Source organism: Canis lupus, chromosome 6 (assembly GCF_003254725.2).
Source record: "Canis lupus dingo isolate Sandy chromosome 6, ASM325472v2, whole genome shotgun sequence".
NCBI lineage: Eukaryota > Metazoa > Chordata > Mammalia > Carnivora > Canidae > Canis > Canis lupus.
Window position 1 is genome coordinate 11,834,166 of NC_064248.1, and position 20,699 is coordinate 11,854,864.

Below are 20,699 nucleotides of genomic sequence, written 5' to 3' on the forward strand. Positions count from 1 at the left end.
CCACCCGGAATAAGGGCGCCTCGGGGGGGCCCGAGCGCACGCGCAGGAAGGGAGGCTGCGCTCGCCGCGGGAGTCTCCATCCTCGTAGGTGCCGAGGGGGCCCGACTGCGGCCCGGAGGACCGCGCGCCGGCCGCCCCCGGCGGGGGGGTCGCCGAGGTAGGACCGGGACCCGGTGCCGTGTCGTGCATGCGCTACACCCGTCAGAGCCCGGCACCGAGGCCCCGCACGCGTGACCGAAATGCGCGTGTGACTCCTGGGGCTCCTTAGGGTTTCCCTGGGTTGGTGCACGACTGGGCGCGCGGGAGCCGCGGGGCCGCTCCGCCGTGTACCGCCCCCCCCTCCCCAGGCGCGGGGGACCCGCCTCTGCGCTGTCCGGGGGCTGAGGGCGCTTCTGGGCGGCCAGCCCGCCTTTGTCCTCGGGCCCCTGCTTTGGGTTCCTTGAGAGCAGCCGTGTGTCCTCAGGGAGGCGGGTCTGGGGCCCCCGATGAAGGCTCCAGCTGGAGGGGGTTTGTCCCCCCGGCTCTCCCGGAACAAAGCAGCTCCACTGAGGCAAGAAGAGCCTGGCTTCAGGAACAGGAATCTCACCGGGAGAACCCACCCTCTTCGGAGTTGCAGAAGAGAGGCAGAAAGAGCGAGCCTAGGGGGCACGCCACGGCTCGGGTGGCTTCACCACATCCAGAAGCTGTGAGTCACTCTGCAGTTGGGAGAAGGGAGCCGGGGCCAGGTGCTGGCAGGGGACCCGCTGTGTGACAGATGTCACCTCCTTGGCTCTACAGCTGGGAAGCTTTTATTTCCACCCCATCCCGAAGGCACTCTTTCCTCCTTTCATTCTCCACTGATTCTTTCCAGAAGGTGGGCAGCTCTCTGACAGCGACTAGTCACCAGGTCAGGCATCTGGAGATGTGTTCTTGTGCCTCCCTGATCTTACAGGGTCAGGTGTCATAGTTCACGGAGAGTTTGCCAGGTTTTCTGGTTTTGTCTCATTTGACAGAAAAGGGGAAAAGAACCTGAAAGGGGAAATGACTCGTGTAAGAGTCCTAAGATTTGAATAGAAGCCGAAGTCCCTGACCCCTGGCTTGGTGCTGTCCACACAATCACATCAAAATAAGTTTCCTCTTTTTTAAAGATTTTTATTTATTTATTCATAGAGAGACAGAGAGAGAGAGAGAGAGAGAGAGAGAGGCAGAGACACAGGCAGAGGGAGAAGCAGGCTCCATGCAGAGAGTCTGACGTGGGACTGGATCCCGGGTCTCCAGGATCACGCCCTGGGCTGCAGGCGGCACTAAACCGCTGGACCACTGGGGCTGCCCAAAATAAGTTTTCTCTTAAAAGATCCTTTGAGGTCTGCCCAGAGTCCCGGGATCAAGTCCTTGCATCCACCTCCCCACATGGAGACTGCTTCTCTCTCTGCCTGTGTCTCTGTCTCTTTATGTCTCTAATGAATAAATAAATAAGATCTTTAAAAAAGGATCTTTTGAGAAACAGTTTTTTTTTTTAAAGACTTATGTTTAAGGTACCTATCCCTTTTTCCAAAGCTTTGAGGATTCTTGGACTCAAGGGGTGAATATTATTGTCAGTAAATCAGATACACAAAATAGCCTTTAAGGTTTGTTTTCCCCTGCAACATCAGTTGTTTTATTTTGTTTTTTAAATTATTTAGAAAGAGAGAACATGTGCAAGTAGGAGAGATGCAGAGGGAGAGGAAGCAGGAGAACCCCAAGCAGGCTCCAGGCTGAGCCTGTGGTGGGGCTCAATCCTACAACCCTGGCTGGACCCAGAGTCGATGGCTCAGCCAACTGAGCCACCCAGGCGCACCCTGCAAGATCAGTTTTAATGAAGACATTGTATTTCTTATTTTGACCTGCAGGTATTTGCTTAATAGTTCTGTTTTTAGGGGCACCTGGGTGACTCGGTTGACTCTTGATTTCTGCTCAGGTCATGATCTTGGGGTCATAGGATCAAGCCTCTTGTTGGGCTCTGCACTCAGTGCAGAGTCTGCTTGTCCCTCTCTGCTCACGGCCGCCCCCCCCACCCCCCACCCCTCAAGCTCTCTCTCTCAAACAAATAAAATCTTTAAAAAAGTCTTGTTTTAAACGTTTCTGTGTTAGTGGGAGAGGGACATAGCTAAGCAGTAGGAAATATTGCAGGTTTAAGAAGTCACAAAGGGGCAGATGTTACCTTCCTTCTCTTCTCCAGGATTGGAGATTACCCAGCTGGTGTGTAGAAGTTTGTACAAGAATCAAGGTGCTGCAGGGCCAGCCAGCTCTCATTATCCTGTTGCTTTTTACTTGTCTTATAGGTATGCCTTCCCAGGTTTTGACATTCTTTTGGCTTTTTTTTTTTAATTTTTTATTTATTTACGATAGTCACACAGAGAGAGAGAGAGAGAGAGGCAGAGACACAGGCAGAGGGAGGAGCAGGCTCCATGCACCAAGAGCCCGATGTGGGATTCGATCCCGGGTCTCCAGGATCGCGCCCTGGGCCAAAGACAGGCGCTAAACCGCTGCGCCACCCAGGGATCCCCCAGGTTTTGACATTCTTTCAACAACAACAGAAAATGAACAAATCCCAGGTGAGTTGTTTCTTTCCTTCATTCCCTGTTTCATTTTCCAGGAGATTTTGTGATTCTTGTAAGTGTGTTCATATCTTAAAGTAGAAAAGTAGAAATAGATAAAAAGCTAATTCTGAGTAAATGAAGAGTGAGTGGTACCTGTGTAGCCTGCAGTGGTGGCTGTAAGTCATGTGACCTCACAGTCATCAAAGGTTTGTCCTTTGAGTTTCCTGACCTACGCAGGATTTTTAGTGACCACAAAGAGGAACCAGCCAGTTACTCCTGGGACAGAAAGACTTAGTGACTCTAGAATCTGGAAAAAAATGTCTTTGAAGCTCTTCAGGTAGTAAGAACCTTATGGTGACCCCCTGCTGCCTGTAGTCCTTCTTTACTGGAAGTAGAGGTCAGAACTCAGGTTTTATTAGGACCAAAGTGCTTCTGGGCTCTGGAGAGCTTTCTGAACATCCGCTCTGATCTGGTGACAAAACCCTAAGGCTGTCTGGAGGCATGAAAGAAATGGATGGCTTTTTCTTAACTCCTTAAAGAGTTGGAAAGCAGGTTGTTCAAACTTAGAGTGTTTGGTAAATGCTTATGCACTATCCATTCACATTTCTTTTACTTTTTAAAAAAGATTTTATTTATTTACTTGGCGGGGGAGGGAGAAGCAGGCTCCTCACTGAGCAGGGAGCACAACATGAGGCTGGATCCCAGGACCCTGAGATCATGATCTGAGCTGAAGGCAGACGCTTAACTGACTGAGCCACCCAGGTGCCCCCGCATTTCTTTTATTATGATAAAATATATATAACAGAATTCACCATTTTATTTTATTTTACTTTAAAATTTTTTTTAAATTTTTATTTATTTATGATAGTCACACAGAGAGAGAGAGAGGCAGAGACACAGGCAGAGGGAGAAGCAGGCTCCATGCACCGGGAGCCCGATGTGGGATTCGATCCCAGGTCTCCAGGATCGCGCCCTGGGCCAAAGGCAGGCACTAAACTGCTGGGCCACCCAGGGTTCCCAGATCTCACCATTTTAACCATTTAACCATAAGCATACAGTTTGGTGGCATGAATTACATTATGTTGCACATCTGTCACATCTACTTTCATAGCCCCAGAAAAATCTCTGTAATACTTTTTTTTTTTTTTAATCTCTGTAATACTTAATCAGTAACTCCTAGCCCCCCTAGTCACTGGTAACCAAATCTACTTTCTGACTCTATGAATTTCCATATTCTAGATATTTTGTATAAGTGGAATTACACAATCTTTGTCCTTTTGTGTCTGGCATCTTACACTTAATATTTTTCAGGGTTCATCCATGTTGTAGCATATATCAGAACTTCTTTCCTTCCAGTGTCTGAATATTGTTCAGATACATTGTACAGATGCATGACCTTTTGTTCATCCATTCATGTGGGGTTTTTTTTAAAGATTTTATTTATTTATTCATGAGAGACAGAGAGAGGCAGAGACATAGGCAGAGGGAGATGCAGACTCCCCATAGGGAGCCTGATGTAGGACTTGATCCCAGGGATCAGGACCTAAGCCAAAGGCAGAGGCTCAACCTCTGAGCCACCCAGGTGCCCCCATGCATGTGTTAATGGACACTTGGGATTGTTTCCATCTTTTGGCCCTTAGTGCTGAGTATCTATTTATTTGTTCACATTTTAATTCCCTGGATGAAACCTCACTTCCCTACTACTTGCCTAAATGTGTCCTGATAAAGCTTGGCAGTAATGTCTTTACAGTGGACGCCAATGGATGTTTTCCAGACCTTACTTTACCAGAACATTTGGCTGCATGTGGCAGTTAACCCACTTTGACCTTCTACAAAGGCCTCTTTCTCTGGTATTTTGTGACATTGTTCTTCTGGCTTTTTTTCTCTGATTTGTCTCCCTCATGGCATCTTCCTCCTCTTTTTCCCATTCTCGTGGCTTATCCCCAAATTTCCATCCTTCACTCTCTCCTGTAAGCCTGCCAGTCCTTTCTATTTTATACACTCCGTGGTGGTAGTACCAAATGTTATTATTATAGCCTGGGCTCTTCTCTTACATCTTGTCCTTCTATGTGCGGGTGACTAGAGGCACCTTTGTTTCTGCAGTTCCAAAATTAAAATAGTTATTTACTGCTTCCTCCCTTGCTGTTGGATGATGGTCCATCTGTGGGACACAGTTAAGGAAGCACCAGAATGGGATTCATCCCAGCCTTCCCTTCCTTAGCCATATCCTGTGTGTAACTCAGCTTTACTACTTTTAAGATGTCAGCAGTTCTTAAACCTTTTCTTCCTACAGAATTCCTCCTCCCTTATCAGAGCTTAATTTTCTCTCCCCTGGACTGTTAGAACAGCTCCTTGCTTCTTTCTCCCCCAGGTTAGGTCTGTCCTCCTGAATAATTATTCTGAAATGTTATTCAGGGGCACCTGAGGTGACTCAGTTGAGGGTCCGGCTCTTGATTTCAGCTCAGGTCATGATCTCATGGGTTGTAGGATTAAGCTCTGCATCAAGCTCTGCATCGCTTGGTGGGAAGTCTGGTTGAAGATTCTGTTCCTCTGCCCCTTATGCCACACCCAGATGCATGTTCTTTCTCTCTCTCTAAAAATAAATAAATCTTTAATATGAAATGCTATTCAGATTATGCCATTGTAATATGGAGACCCTTGAGTAGCTTCCTACCACCTGTAGGGCCAAGGCTAAGTTCTATATAAAATTAAGGCTGTCGAGAGTGTGACCACTTCCTATTCCCCTGTTTTATTAAAAAATGTTTTTTTGGTTTGGATACTCTTTACATCTTATTCAACATTGGCTTACTGGGCATTTGTTCAATGTACCAGACACTGAATTGTGTGCCACAGACTCCACTCGAAATGATGTAGAAACCTGGTGCTTTTCTAATGGAATTCATAGTTCAGTGAAGAAGGTGGCATTTTAAAAGTAAACCTGTCGTGTTACTCTTTGGTGATTCCAATTCTGACATGGCTCCCTAAACACGTGGGGTTACTACCTGCCTGTGCATTTTTTTCACTTTCCTGCTCTGCTGGCTGACTTTGACCCTTACTGCATTTCCTTTTCGGAGTCTCAGAGCTCCACTGGGGGGAGCCAGGAAACCTTCTCCTCTCTCTTTGTCTGCCTCTAGATTAATTGCCTTTCTCCTCTGTGTTTCCATAATACTCCATGCTGTCCCTGTAACTGTATTTGTCCATTGTGCAGAAATGACTTGTCCCTTCAAAGTCCAGATGCACATCGTGTTCATCTTTATACTTTAATTTCCTCACCCTGTGCCTCACCCCTTGTAGGTGCTTGACACATATTTGTGGCGACTAGACAATCGGTAGGCTTTGTCTTCTTTGGGAACCAAACTCTGCTCTTACTGGGTAAACCATCCTGCCTGAACACCCAGCAGGGCCATCTGGGAGAACTGGGGTTTCCTTTCCCTTCTCTGAATGCTGTCTCAGATCATGCAGGGTGGAGTGTTGTTGTTGTTGCTATTTAAGAACTTGTTTTTTGTTAGAGCAACGTTAGGTTTATAGCAAAATTGAGCAGAAGGTACAGAGATCTCTCATGTACCCCAGCCACCCCCCTCCAACCACACTCTTCCCTATTATCAACCTCCTCCCAGCAGAATGGTACATTTGTTATAATTGATAAACCTATCCTGACATATAATCACCCAGAGTCCATAGTTTATGTTAGGGTTTACACTTGGTGTTCACTCTGTAAATTTTTGACAAATGTATAACATGTATCCACCATTACAGTATCATACAGAGTACAGGGGCACCAATTCCTTGCTCTAAGATTTATATATAACTTTGACTCCCCCAAAACTTAATTACTAATAGCCTACTATTGGCTAGAAGCCTTGCAGATAACGTAAGCTAGAGAAAAAGAAAATGTCATTAAAATCCTAAGGAAGAGAAAATATATTTATAGTACTGTATTTAAAAATCTTGAGTATAAGTGGACTCATGCAGTTTAAACCCTATTGTTTAGGGGTCAAGTGTGTTTTCACTATGCTTAGAAATCCTTTGTGCTTTACCTCCTTAATCCCTCCCTTCTCCCTCCCCCTGGGAACCACTGATATTTGTATTGTCTTCATAGTTTTGCCTTTTCCATGTCACATAGTTGGAATCATATAGTATGTAGCCTTTTTATTTTTATTTTTTTTATGTAGCCTTTTTAGATGAGCTTCTTTTACTTAACTGTATGCATTTATGATTCCTCCATGTCTTTTCGTAGCTTGATAGCTTATTTTATTTTATTTATTTTTATTTATTATTTTTAAAATAAAGATTTTATTTATTTATTCATGAGAGATGCAGAGAGAGAAGCAGGCTCCATGCAGGAAGCCTGACGTGGGACTCGTTCCCGGGACTCCAGGATCACGCCCCAGGCTGAAGGCGGCGCTAAACCCGAGTCACCCGGGCTGCCTGCTCATTTCATTTTAGCACTGAATAATGTTCCACAATCTGGATGGACCCCAGTGTATTTATCCACTCACTTACTGAAAGACATCTTAGTTGCTTTGAAGTATTGGCAGTTGTAAATAAAGCTGAAATAAACGTCCATGTGCAGGTTTTGGCAGGTTTTTGTGAGGACACAAGTTTTTAACTTTATTGGGTAAATACCAAGGAGTGTGATTGCTGGATTCTATGGTAAGACTTCGTTTAGTTTTGTAAGAAACCATCAAACTGGCTTCCACACTGGCTGTACCGTTTTGCATTCCTACCAGTATTGAATGAGAGTTCCTGTTGCATCCTGACCAGCATTTGGTGTTATCAGTGTTCTGCATTTAGGGCTTCATCCTAATAAACGTGTAGTGGTATTTTGCTTTAATTTACATTTCCCTAATGACATACGATGTGGAGTACCTTGTCATATGCTAATTTGCCATCTATGTGTCTTTGGTGAAGTGTACCTTAAGATCTTGAGTTATTTGTTTTCTCAGTGTTGAGGGTGCTTTTTAGAGTTTGTTTATAAGTAATCTCTATGCCATGAGCTCAGGAGTTGCATGTTCTTCTGACTGAGCCAGCCAGAGGCCCCTCTTACTGTCAAGTTTTAGGGTTCTTTGTATATTTTGGATAAGTTCTTTATCAGATATGTTTATTGCAAATATTTTCTCTCAGTCTGTGGCTTGTCTTTGCATTCTCTTGACAGTATCTTTCACAAAGCAGAAAGTTTTAATTTTAATGAAGTCCCACTTATCAGTTCTTCTGTGGATCATGCCTTTGGAGTTCACCAAAGTGAACCCATTCACCAGTGAAGTATACCAACTATAACAGTGAATTCCTCTCTTTTTCCTTGTAGTTCTTTGAGTTTTTGCCTCATCTATTTGACACTTTGTTAGGCACGTTAAAGAGTTAAACCCGTTAAACTCATTAAAAAGTTATTACCTTTTCCTGGAGAATTGACCCTTTTAATCATTATGAAAGCTTCTCTTTATCCTTGATAGCATCTCTCACTTTGAAGTCTGCTCTATCTGAAGATATTATAGTCCTTCCTGCTTTTTTTTGATTAGTATAGCATGGTCTATCTCTCCATGTACATTTGATAGGGGTTCCTTCTTACCTTTAATGCAGTTTTTTCCCAGTTTTTTAAATTGTAGTGTATAAAATTTACCATTTTATTTGTTTTATTTTTTTAAAAACTTTTTTCCATTTTAATTATTTTTAAGAGTACAGTTTAGTGGTATTAATACATTTATAATGTGTAACCATCACCGCATCCATTCCCATAACTCTTTTAATCTTATAAAACTAAAGCTCTGTGCCCATTGAACAATAACTTTTTATTCCTCCCTTCCTCTTGTCCCTAGCAACCACCATTCTATTCTGTCTCTATGACATTTTTTAATGTAAGTTATGTCATACAGTATCTTTCCTTTTGTGGCTGGCTTATTTCACTTAACATGATATCTTGAAGGTTCATCTATAGTGTAGCATGTATCAGAACATCCCTCCTTTCTATGGCTGAATAAAACTCTTTTATGTATATACCACATTTGTTTATTCATTCATCTGTCGATGATCACTTAGGTGGCTTCCACATTTAGCTATTGTGAATAATGCTGCTATAATTACAGGTGTAAATATTTCTTCAAGACCCTGCTTTCACTTCTTTTGGGTATATACCCAGAAGTAGAATTACTGGGTCACATGGTAATTCTGTTTTTCACTTTTTGCAGAACTACCATGCCCTTCCATAGAGGGCTGTACCATTCCACATCCCCAACAACAGTGTGCAAGGGATTCAATTTCTCCACATTCTCTCCAGCGCTTGTTTTTTGTGAGTGCATGTTTGTGTGTGTTTTATAGTAGCCATCCTAATGGGTGTGAGGTGGTATTTCATTGTAGTTTTAATTTGCATTTCCCTAATTACCAGTGATGTCGAACATATTTTCATGTGCTTATTGGCCATTTGTGTATCTTTGGAAAAATGTCTGATCAAATATTTGGCCCTTTTTAAAAACAAAACAAAACAAGTTTGTATGTATTCATTCATGAGAGAGACACAGAGAGAGACAGAGACATAGGCAGAGGGGGAAGGAGGCTCCCTTCCTGATGAGGATCATCAGGGAGCCTGATGTGGGACTGAATCCCAGGACCCCAGGATCACGCCCTGAGTCAAAGGCAGATGCTCAACCACTGAGCCACCCGCTCAACCACTGAGCCACCCAAGTGTCCCTTTGCCTATTTTTGAATTGGATGTTTGCCGTTTTTGTGGTAGTGGTGTTTTTTTAAAGGAGTCTTCTATGTATTCTGGGAGCTAATGCCTTATCAGATATATAATTTGCAAATATTTTGTCCCATTCTGTGGGTTGCATTTTACTCTGTTAATAGTGTCTTTTGATGCACAAAAGTCTTAATTTTCAGAAAGTCCACAATTTGTCTTTTTTCTTTTGTTTCCTATGCATCATATCCAAGAAATTATAGCCAGATCTAGTGTCATAGAGATTTTGCCTTATGTTTTTTTCTAAGAATTTTACAGTTTTAAATAGTACATTTAAGTCTTTATCTACTTTAAGTTAATTTTTGTATGTGGTGTTATGTAGGAGTCCAGCTTCGAATGAAGCTTTGCCTGTGGATACCCAATATGTCTAGCACCATTTGTTGAAAATGCTGTCATTTACCCATTGAATGGTCTTGGCACGCTTATAAAAAATTGGGACACCTGGGTGGCTCAGAGGTTTAGTGCCTGCCTTCGGCCCAGGGCGTGATCCTGGAGTTCCAGGATGGAGTCCCACATCGGCCTCCCTGCATGGAGCCTGCTTCTCCCTCTGCTTGTGTCTCTGCCTCTCTCTGTGTGTGCCTCTCATGAATAAATAAATAAAATCTTTTTTTTTTTTAAATTATCTGACCACATATGTGAGGGTTTAATTCTGGGCTCTCTATCCATTGGTTTATCTATTTGTGTACCTGTGCCACACTGTTTTCATTTCTGTAGCTTTGTAGTGAGTTTTGTAATCAGGAGTGTGAGTCCTCCATTTCTTTTTCAAGATTGGTTTTGGTATTTGGGGTCTCTTGAGATTCCATGTGAATTTTACAATGAGTTTTTCTATTTTTGTAAACAAAATCACTGGGATTTTGATAAGGATTTCATCGATTCTGTAGATGGCTTTGGATAGTATTGACATCTTCACAATATTAGGTTCTCCAATCCATGAATATGGGTTGTGTTCCCACTTAGCTATGTCTCTGATTTCTCTAAGCAGTGTTCTGTGGCTTTCATTGTACAATTTTTCACCTCCTTTGTTAATTCCTAAGTATTTTATTCTCTTTGATGCTCTTGTAAATGAGATTGTTTTTATAATTTCCTTTTCAAATTGTTGTTAGTGTACAGAAATGCAGCTGCTTCCTGTGTGGTGATTTGTATGCTTCCCACTACTTTGCTGAATTCACTTATTAGCTCTAGTAGTTTGTGTGTGTGTGTGTGTGTGTGTGTGTACTCTTTAGGATTTTCTACATATAAGATCATACCATTTGCAAGTAGATACAATTTTACTTCTTTCTTTCCAATTTGTTTTTTTTTTAATTTTTATTTATTTATGATAGTCACAGAGAGAGAGAGACAGAGAGAGGCAGAGACATAGGCAGAGGGAGAAGCAGGCTCCATGCACCAGGAGCCCGACATGGGATTCGATCCCGGGTCTCCAGGATCGCGCCCTGGGCCAAAGGCAGGCGCCAAACTGCTGAGCCACCCAGGGATCCCCCTTTCTTTCCAATTTGAATGTTACCTTTCTTTTCTTTTCTTTGTTTCCCCCACCTTTTTTTTTTTTTTTTTTTTTACATAATTGCTTTGTCTAAAATTTCCAGTACTAGATTGAATAGAAGTGGTGCAGGTGGGCATCCTTGTCTTGTTCCTAATGTTAGAGGAAAAACTGTGCTTCCACCAGTAAGTGTTTGCTGTGAACTTTTCATGTACTACTTTCATTATGTTCGGTGGGTTCCTACTTTCTTGAGTCTTTTTTTTTTTTAATATTTTTATTTATTTATTTATTTATTTATTTATTTATTTATTTATTTATTTATTTATGACAGAGAGAGAGAGAGGCAGAGAGGCAGAGAGGCAGAGACACAGGCAGAGGGAGAAGCAGGCTCCATGCAGGAAGCTTGACGTGGAACTCGATCCCAGGTCTCCAGGATCACACCCTGGACTGACGGCGGCACTAAACCGCTGAGCCACCCGGGCTGCCCTCTTGAGTCTTTTTCTTTTTTTTAATTTTTATTTATGATAGAGAGAGAGAGAGAGAGAGAGAGAGAGAGAGGCAGAGACATAGGCAGAGGGAGAAGCAGGCTCCATGCACTGGGAGCCCGACGTGGGATTCGATCTTGGGTCTCCAGGATCGCGCCCTGGGTCAAAGGCAGGCGCTAAACCGCTGCGCCACCCAGGGATCCCCTCTTGAGTCTTTTTATAATGAAGGTGGGTGTTGGATTTTCTCAGATGCTTCTTCTGCATCAGTTGAGATTACTGTGTTTTTTCCCCTTCATTCTGTTACTGTATGGTATATTGTGTTGATTGATTTTCATATTTTTTTTGATTTTCATATTTTGAACCATCCTCACATTCCAGGAATAAACCACACTTGGTCATGGAATGTAGTCCTTTTTATATGCTTTTGAATTTGCTTTGCTGGTATTTGTTGAGGATTTTTGCTTCAGTGTTCATAAGGGATAATGGTCTGTAGGTTTCTTGCGGTGTCTTTTCCTGGCTTTGGTATCAGAGTGATGCTGGCCTCACAGAATGAGTTAGGAAGTGTTCAGTCCCCTTCAATTTTCTGGAAACGTTTGAGATGGGTTGGTATTAGTTCCTCTTTAAATTTTTGGTAAAATGAAACAGTGAAACTGTGAGGTCTAGGACTTGTGTTTGTTGGGATATTCCCCGTTGCTGACCCAGTCTCCTTACCAGTTACCTATTCAGATAATCTATTTTCCTTCTGACTTAGTCTTGACTGGGTTTTATGTTTCTAGGATTTTGTCCATTTCCTCTTGGTTATCCAGTTTGTTGGCATACAGTTGTTCATAGTACTCTCTTATAAACCTTTTTATTTCAACAGAACTGGTAGAAATGTCCTTATTTTCATTTCTGATTTTAGTAATTTGAGTCTTCTTGTTTCCCTTAGTCCATTTAAGTAAAAGCTTGTCTGTTTTGTTCATCTCTTCAAAAAATTGGCTTTTGTTTTCATTTTATCCATTGTTTTTCTTTTTTGTTTATTTTTATTTATTTCTATTTTTATTATTTCTTTCCTTTGGCTGGGTTTGGGTTTAATTTCTTCTTTTTCTGATTCCTCAAGTTATAAAATTAGGTTGTTGATTTGAGAGCTGTAACACTGATTGCTTTCATGTCCTCGCTGGCTCCTCATTATCTTCAGTGTCATCCCTGCCACCTGCAGAGGGCCCAGGATGCTCCATTGTAAAGGAAACAGTAGGTTGTCTATACTTAACTTTTAGCCAGGGGGGAAAAAAAAGATAAATTAAGCTTGTCATTATTATGTGAATTAGCAGAATGTATATATTATCTATCAAGAAATAAGTAAATTGGGGCAGCCTGGGTGGCTCAGTGGTTTAGTGCTGCCTTCAGCCCAGGGTGTGATCATGGGGCCCCGGGATTGAGTCTCACGTCGGGCTCCCTGCATGGAGCCTGCTTCTCCCTCTGCCAGTGTCTGTGCCTCTCTGTTTTTCTCTGTGTCTCTCATGAATAAATAAATAAAATCTTAAAAATAAATAAATAAATTGGAGGTACCCAAAACTTATCTCTAGGATGGGGTGAACTATTTTGGAGTCATTAAAGTATAGGAATAAACCCAGACTTGTTCTGTAATGTCTCTTTGGACACCTGTACAGATCTTTATCTTCTTACAGTCCTACATACCATTCTCCTGTCACACTTCTGAGTGCTTCTCATGGCTCCTTGGCTCTGCTTATGTAGTGGTGCCACATCAGTGAAAATCTCCTGCTATGTTCTGAAGCCCAACCTGACAACACAAAAGAACCGTATCTTCTACCATTATTTGATACTAATTGTAAATGACTCTAGCACAGTTCTTATGATACCTTATTACAGGATAAATGTTCCAAAATATGATTTGTCTCCTTATTAAGACTTAAGCTCCTGGGGCACCTGGGTGGCTCAGTCACTTGAGCATCTGACTTCTGATTTTGGCTCAGGTCATGATCTCAGGGGCCTGAGATCAAGCCCCCTGTCAGGCTCTGTGCTCAGTGGAGAGTCTGGTTCTCTCCTTTGCCCTCTGCTCCTCTTTCCACTTGCACATGCGTGCACATGTGCTCTCTCTCTGTCTCAAAAAACAGGATTGGTTTAGCTTAATCTTGGAAGGCTAGGACAATTTCAGAAACACAGAAGGAACTTTAGTTTTTTTGTTTGAATTAAGTTAATACTGGGTTTTCCCATCATATCACTTTATCCTACAGGGTATAAACAAGGGAAGGTATAGAATTGGCTGTACTATTTTATGGTAAACTCTCAAACATGTTAAGACTTATGTCCCTTATGTCTGTTTCATGTCACCCAATATTGATCTCTTTGGCTTGAACAGAAACGTGCTGGTCAGGGATCCGTGACATTCAGGGACGTGACTGTGGAGTTTACCCGGGATGAGTGGCTACAACTGACAGGCACACAGAGGACACTGTACCGGGACGTGATGCTGGAGAACTACAGCCACCTGCTCTCCGTGGGTGAGGGGTGTTACCATGTGTTTCTTTTCTTCTTTTGTAGCTGCCAGAATTTGTGGGCTCTTGGAGTGTTTAATGATACTGTGTGTACATCTCTTGGGTCAAAGATGTTCCCATTTGGCACAGAAACAATATTGTTCTTGCCTCCCTGATGAAAGGTGCAAACAAGCACCTTTATCATGTGGCTCCTGCAGCTGCACCTTCCTCATCCCCCAGGGGCCCTGATATCCATGCCACTTGTCACAAGTTTTACCCTATATCCCACTCACAGGGTGTCACCTCACCAAACCAGAAGTGATCTTCAGGCTGGAGCAAGGAGAAGACCTGTGGCCATCAGAGGGAGAATTCCCAGACCAGGGTGATCAAGGTGAGTTAGTATTTGTGGAGGAAGAAAGAAGCCCACAGAAATCAGGTCCCAGATGGCTTGGTTTTGAGGTTGGTGTGTGTCTCTGTAGTTCAGTTTTGGTCCCTCAGACTTTCGGATGTGGCTGAACAGCAAGCTAACAGGCCTCCCGATCACCTAAATTGCCCCCACACTGTTACTTGCAAATACCAGTGCTGCCATTTTCTGCCTTCTACTTGCCACTTGTATTCTTGGTGTTGGAGATATGCCAGTGAACATAACAATGTTCCTGAGCTCCTAGAGCTTACAAGCTAGTAGGATAACATAGATGAAAATGAGAAAATTTACTAATCAAATGGTGACAAGACCCCTGAAGAGAATTAAAGCAGGCTAAAAGGAGAGAGAGTGGGGTGTACTCTTTTAAAAGGTGGTCAGAGAATGCATTTTTGATGGAGTGTGCATTAGAGCAGGAAGCAGGATTCTGGGGGTTCCAGACAGAAGGAATAGCTGGGCCATGCTCTTGTGGCAGGTGTTTGCTGAAATAGCAGTGGGCCATTATGGCTATAGGGATGCATTTGAGAGGAACGTTGATAGGAGATGACTTCAGGGACATAGCCAGAGCCCCTATATCTTGCCCTCTAATATCCTACAGAGCAAGGTAAGGACTTTGATTTTGCTTTAGGTGAGGCGGACAACTGTTCATGGATTTCCACAGAAGAATGTTTTAAAAGAATTTCTCTGGCTACCGTCCAAAGAAAATCAGAGATGGGCATGAAGGTAGTTGATGAAGGTAGAAGCAGAGACAGGATACAGAGCTGGCTCCCCCAGAGGACCACCAGAATCACCTGCTGATATGGCAGATTTGAATTGATTGCTCACACTGACAGTCTCATACTACCTTGGAGGAAAGTGAACAAAGTCAGGTTATTTATAGGATTTGAGGGCATGGTTTCAGGTATATTTGTAACACAGGAGCTTGAGAACTATTGAGTAAGGACCATAACCTAATAGTTTAGGATGTATGGACACAACAAGGATTGAAGAGTCCTGGAGAATAAGTTTATTATTTACTGGAAAGTTGAACAAGTAATTTAAAAGATTTTTGGGGAAGATTCTGAACTGAACAGTAAACTTACTTGCAACTTTTAGTTTCCTGGGCAGGTTTCCTGGAGTAGTAAATTCTTGTTATGAAAACAGAATACTAATCAAGTTAACATAGATAGTGAGTAGGCTGTGTGGGTGTGGATGGTTTCAGCTCTCAGCGGAGCAGACATGTTTGCAGTGGTTCAGATAAGAAATGATGGGGACTTAGAGTTACAAGCTGGTGCAGGTGAGGAGGTTGGCCTGCATTATGCAGAGAGGAGGATTTGCGGCTGAGTCAGACGTGGCCTGTGAGAGAGGGAGTTTGCAAGGGTTTAATCGGAACAACATGATAATGAGGGTAGGTGGTGTTTACTGAGATGGGAGATTGGGGAGGAGTGATTTGGAGGAAGTTTAAAATTTAACATCTAATAATTCTAAAATCTGAAGTCCTTTATATTTTAATTCTATTTTGATAGCCAGTCTATTCTGATAGCCAGTCTGGTAGGTTTGTTAAACAAATCAGTCTTCAAAAACAGTACTACATTCTGTATTACATTTTACCATTTCTTGACTGAAGTTCATTTGCTAGTAGTTTCTTTAAGAATTCATAAAAACAATATTTCCCTGCATTTTTGGATACTCAGACTCACTGGTGTTACTTCATCTGAGTGCCATTTTGTCTACATATAAAATTACTGAGATTTACTTCTAGTCCTTAAGGATTTGTAATTCTTTCTCCAGTGCTTTTAGCACTGAATTCTATTACAGATGTCTGAGATCAGCTTGATTTTTTTTTTTTTTTTTGTCTTAAACATGACTTCAAGTTCTGGGGATGTGATGCACAGCAAAGGGTCTATAGCTAATAGTACAGTAAGCACAGTGGAAAGTTGTTGACAGTAGATGTTGATCTTTGTAACCACACACAATTTACCTTTGTTAACTAAGTAAGGTGATAGACATTTTAGTTATCTTGGTCTTAGTAATCATAGGAAATGTATTAACATTTTTAAAGTACACTTCATTTTTCTTACTTATGACCTTATAACTTATGACCTTACAGACAGGAGTGAGGAAGACCAAAATGAACATTTGTGGCGAGTTTTACTCATCAACAAAAAGTCACTGACTAAGAAGAAAGATAATGTTTTCAGAGAAATACCCCATCAGGATGACTCACGTGGAAAAAGTTTGAAAAATGTTTCAGAATCAATTATTAGTGATAAAAATTATTCAAGTAAGAACTCTCATGAAATTAATACATGTGGGAGGTTGCTTTCTGATAATAACCAAGGAGACACTCACACTGGAAAGAAACCTGATGAATATAACCAAGATGAGAAATCCCCAAGCTGTAATAAGGACCGTACTGAGCAACAGAAAATTCAGACTTTGGGACCACTTTTTGAACGCGATGAATGTAGAGAAACCTCCCGTAATAAGGCAGCCATCGTTACACCTCCAAGGACTCAAACAGAAGACAAATCCTGTGATTATAAGGAACTGGGGGGAAATACCAGTGATGAGTCATCCCTGGAAGTTCTTCAGGAAGTTCACACAAGTAAGAATCATTGTGAGGTCACTGAGTGCCTGAAGTCAACCCTCTTAAAACATCAGACAGTTAATTTGGAATCTAATGAAAATGAGAATAAGTCCCATCTCACTCCACCTTCTGAAACTCACAGAGGAGAGAAAACCTTTGAATGTAGTTACTGCAGGAAATCTTTTTACCAGGAGTCCCAACTGACTCAGCATCAGAAGACACACACAAGAGAGAAACCCTGTGGAAGTAATAAATCTGTAAAAACCCTTCAGAAATCACAACCCACAGACCCTTCAAGATCTCATGCAGGAGAGAAACCCAGTGAATGCAGTGAAGCCCCTGTGCAGTCAGCTCTTTCTGATCAACAGAGGGCATGGTCAGAAGGGAAGCTTTATGTGTGTAATGAATGCAAGAAGTCTTTTCGTCATAGCTCAGCCCTCAAAGTCCATCAGAGAATTCACACAGGAGAGAAGCCCTATCAATGTACTGAGTGTGGGAAATCTTTCTATGCAAAATCAAACTTCAATCATCATCAGAGGACTCACACAGGGGAGAAACCATATGAATGTAAGGAATGTGGGAAATCCTTCTGTGTAAAATCGAACTTAACTAAACATCAGAAAACACATACAGGGGAGAAACCTTTCAAATGTAATGAGTGTGGAAAAACTTTCTTACAGAAGTCACAGTTTGCTGACCATCAGAGAACACACACAGGGGAGAGACCCTATGGATGTAATGAGTGCGGGAAGTCTTTCTACTATAAGTCAGCCCTGCATGTACATCAGGGGAAGCATACAGAAGAGAAACCCTATAAATGCACTGATTGTGGGAAATCCTTCTGCTATAAGTCAGCCCTAATTATCCATCAAGTATCTCACACTGGGAAAAAACCCTATGACTGTAATGAATGTGGGAAAACCTTCTGTGTGAAGTCAAACCTTACTAAACATCAGAAAATTCACACTGGTTTGAAACCTTATGAATGTAATGAGTGTGGCAAAGCCTTCTCTATGAGTTCGATCCTAATAGTACATCAGAGAACTCACACGGGGGAGAAACCCTATGGATGCAATGAATGTGAGAAGTCCTTCTATAAAAAATCAGCCCTCACTAAACATCAGAAAACTCACACAGGGGAGAAACCACATGAATGTAATGAATGTGGGAAGGCCTTCCATATGAAATCCACCCTGATCATACACCAGAGAACTCACACTGGAGAGAAACCCTTTAAATGTAATGAGTGTGAAAAATCATTCTATGTGAAGTCACTTCTTAATATTCACCAGAGAAATCACACAGGAAAGAAACCCCATGTATGTAGTGAATGTGGGAAAGCCTTTTCTATGAAGTCTAATCTCACTGATCATCAGAGGACACATTCAGAAGAGAAACCCTATGAATGTAATGAATGTCAGAAGACCTTCCGCCATAAGTCAACTTTAACCGTACACCAGAGAACTCACACAGGGGAGAAACCCTATAAATGTAATGAATGTGGGAAATCCTTCTATATGAAGTCAGCCCTCAGTCAACACCAGAGAATACACACAGGGGAAAAACCTTATGAATGTAAAGAATGTGGGAAAACCTTCTTCCAGAAGTCACACCTCACTAAACATCAGCGCACACACACAGGGGAGAAACCCTATGAATGTAAGGAATGTAAAAAAACCTTCTTCCAGAAGTCCCACCTCATTGAACACCAGAGAACACACACTGGGGAGAAGCCCCATGAATGTAACAAATGTGGGAAATCATTCTGTTATAAGTCAGCCTTAACCATACATCAGAGAACTCACACAGAAGAGAAACCATATAAATGCAATGAATGTGAGAAATCTTTCTGTATGAAATCCCACCTCACTGTACATCAGAGAACTCACACAGGGAAGAACCCTTTTGAATGTAAGGAATGTGGGAAAACTTTTTATGTGAAGTCAAACCTCATTAATCACCAGAGAACTCACACAGGGGAGAAGCCCTATGAATGTAAGCGATGTGGGAAATCCTTCTGTATGAAGTCGACCCTCACGGTTCATCAGCGCACACATACTGGGGAGAAGCCCTATGAATGTAACGAATGTGGGAAGTCCTTCTGCAAGAAGTCGACTCTCACAAAACATCAGGTAATTCACACAAGAGAGATACCCTAAGGTGCGGGAAATGTGGAAAACCCTCATGCGTGAAGTCAAGTTTTGTGAACTTGAGAACCCATGGGAAGAAATCTTATGACTGTAATAAGGTGGAGATCTCTTACTGTGGGGATTTAGTCTTTAATTGGAATCAGAAGACACACATGGTGTGGGAGTTGGTGGACTCTCTCTGGAATGGATATTGGGTACATTACTAAATATCGGAGAACTTGCATGGAGAGAGAGCCCTGAGAATGTCCTGTATGTTAGTGTCTACCTATGAATCTAATATATGTCTCAGAGGAATCAGCCAGAGGTCTAAAATTAGTAAGAATGCAACAAAAGTATAAAGGGATTTACAGAGTCACAACTTACTGATCATCAGGTAATTGATACTGGAGTGGAACTAAATAAAGGTTTTACATGCATGAACGGTGTTGAGGGAAAAAGATCACTCTGTATAAGAAAAGTATTAATATTGAGGGGAAATCTATCAGTTTGGGAATTGTGGATATATTGTTTTCTCTAGAAATAATGTAACACTAGAAGTCATGATTCTGATGTGGTACCAGATTTTGAAAATTGGCATAAGATGTGTCTGATGCTAATGATGCTTATTGTGGGAATATGAGGCCCTTGGAAGAGTATGGTGGCAGTGGCTACTTGACAGCACCAGATGCCTCAGGTACACCTGAGTAATCAAGGCTTTGGTATGTTGTACATAGCATACATATGTCATGTACGTTTGCCTTACATAGCGGGTATTGAAATGGGTGTCCATAGGAAGTATCTTCCCATAGCTTAATAATTATCATGACAGATTTCACATTAAATGCCCCCAGTGTATGTTTGTATGTGTGTAGTACCGTATGCATTATGAGTGACATGTTTGACAAATTGAAATACTATATCCCAACATACTTTTAAGAAGAAAGGCAAAATACACACCACCGTAGGGCATGCTACTTTCTATGTAAGAGTTGAGAGGAAGTAATATACACATACCCACAATTGCTTATTTTTTGTAAAGAGAAATACTAGAAGGATAAACTACAAACTAATAAAAATGAGTTCCTATGGAGGCAGGAGTGAACATGGTGGAGTCAGGGATGGAAGCAAGATTTCTTTGGACATACCTTTTAATGAAAGTTTGACTTTTGAACAAATGTAAATTATTTATTTGTTCCAAGATAGAAAAATAAAGGCATTCTGAAATTGAAAACACATCAACTTTGTATCAAATTGGTAGCTAAACAGAGAAAATAATTGTTAAGAGAAACTTTTGAACACAGAATTATGACTATATGTCCTTAACAGGGTATGTTTAAGAACAAAGATCTGCAAAAAATTATGAACACCACTCATTAATTTTTTGTTAGTAATACTGGTGTTACTTTGGATCTAGTTTGTGTATATTGTAAGATAAAGCAAAATAAACTGTTAAAGTTAACCAGGAACCAAACTTCCATCTTAAGAGAAGATATGACCATAAAAATGAAAGAACTTACATAAAACTCTGCATAATAAGATACATGAACTGAAAGTATCAGTCATTTTTAAAAGTGTATATATGTCTTAGCTCTGTCCACTGAGGGTCTGGAAGCAGTTGCATCCCTTGTAGATGAGATTTGGCACCAACATGTCCCTCGAGGAACCAGGAGTCCTTGGAAAAACAGCTGCCTCTAGCTCTGGGTTCTGAAGTATCCAGGGTGAGGCTGGGACCTCTTGTGTCAAAAAAGCAAGACGTACTCAAAGATTAAGGGTCAAAGGTCCCAGAAGCTATCTTGGGGGGTTTCTCCCTGGCCAAATTTGATACTCTGATGGTCAGACAGACCTACTGTAATTGGCTC

The 20,699-nt window shown here is 41.7% G+C and overlaps 2 protein-coding genes across 12 annotated transcripts in view; one reads left to right on the forward strand and one right to left on the reverse strand.

The window, feature by feature from the left end:
- The first annotated feature begins 549 nt into the window (after window positions 1–549).
- Window positions 550–19,281, forward strand: LOC125755248 (zinc finger protein 665-like). Its single transcript, XM_049111158.1, is given in 5 exon segments — window positions 550–685; window positions 13,607–13,748; window positions 14,017–14,112; window positions 16,232–18,865; window positions 18,868–19,281. Coding segments are annotated over 4 exon segments (2,964 nt in total). The 5' UTR covers window positions 550–685; window positions 13,607–13,714; the 3' UTR covers window positions 19,068–19,281.
- The window catches only part of ZNF12 (zinc finger protein 12), a 68,010-nt gene continuing 47,989 nt past the window's right edge, over window positions 679–20,699 (reverse strand). For 2 of the 11 annotated variants that reach the window (XM_035717547.2, XM_035717545.2), the window contains exons 4-5: window positions 12,925–13,027; window positions 679–1,008 (exon numbers count right to left, since the gene is read on the reverse strand). In XM_035717547.2, coding sequence (XP_035573440.1) covers window positions 12,954–13,027 — 74 coding nt within the window. In that variant the 3' untranslated portion in view covers window positions 679–1,008; window positions 12,925–12,953. Of the gene's footprint in view, window positions 1,009–2,344; window positions 2,648–11,297; window positions 12,497–12,918; window positions 13,028–20,699 lie in introns of those variants that run through there. The other 9 variants (XM_025426275.3, XM_035717543.2, XM_025426274.3 and 6 more) reach the window with 5 other exon arrangements.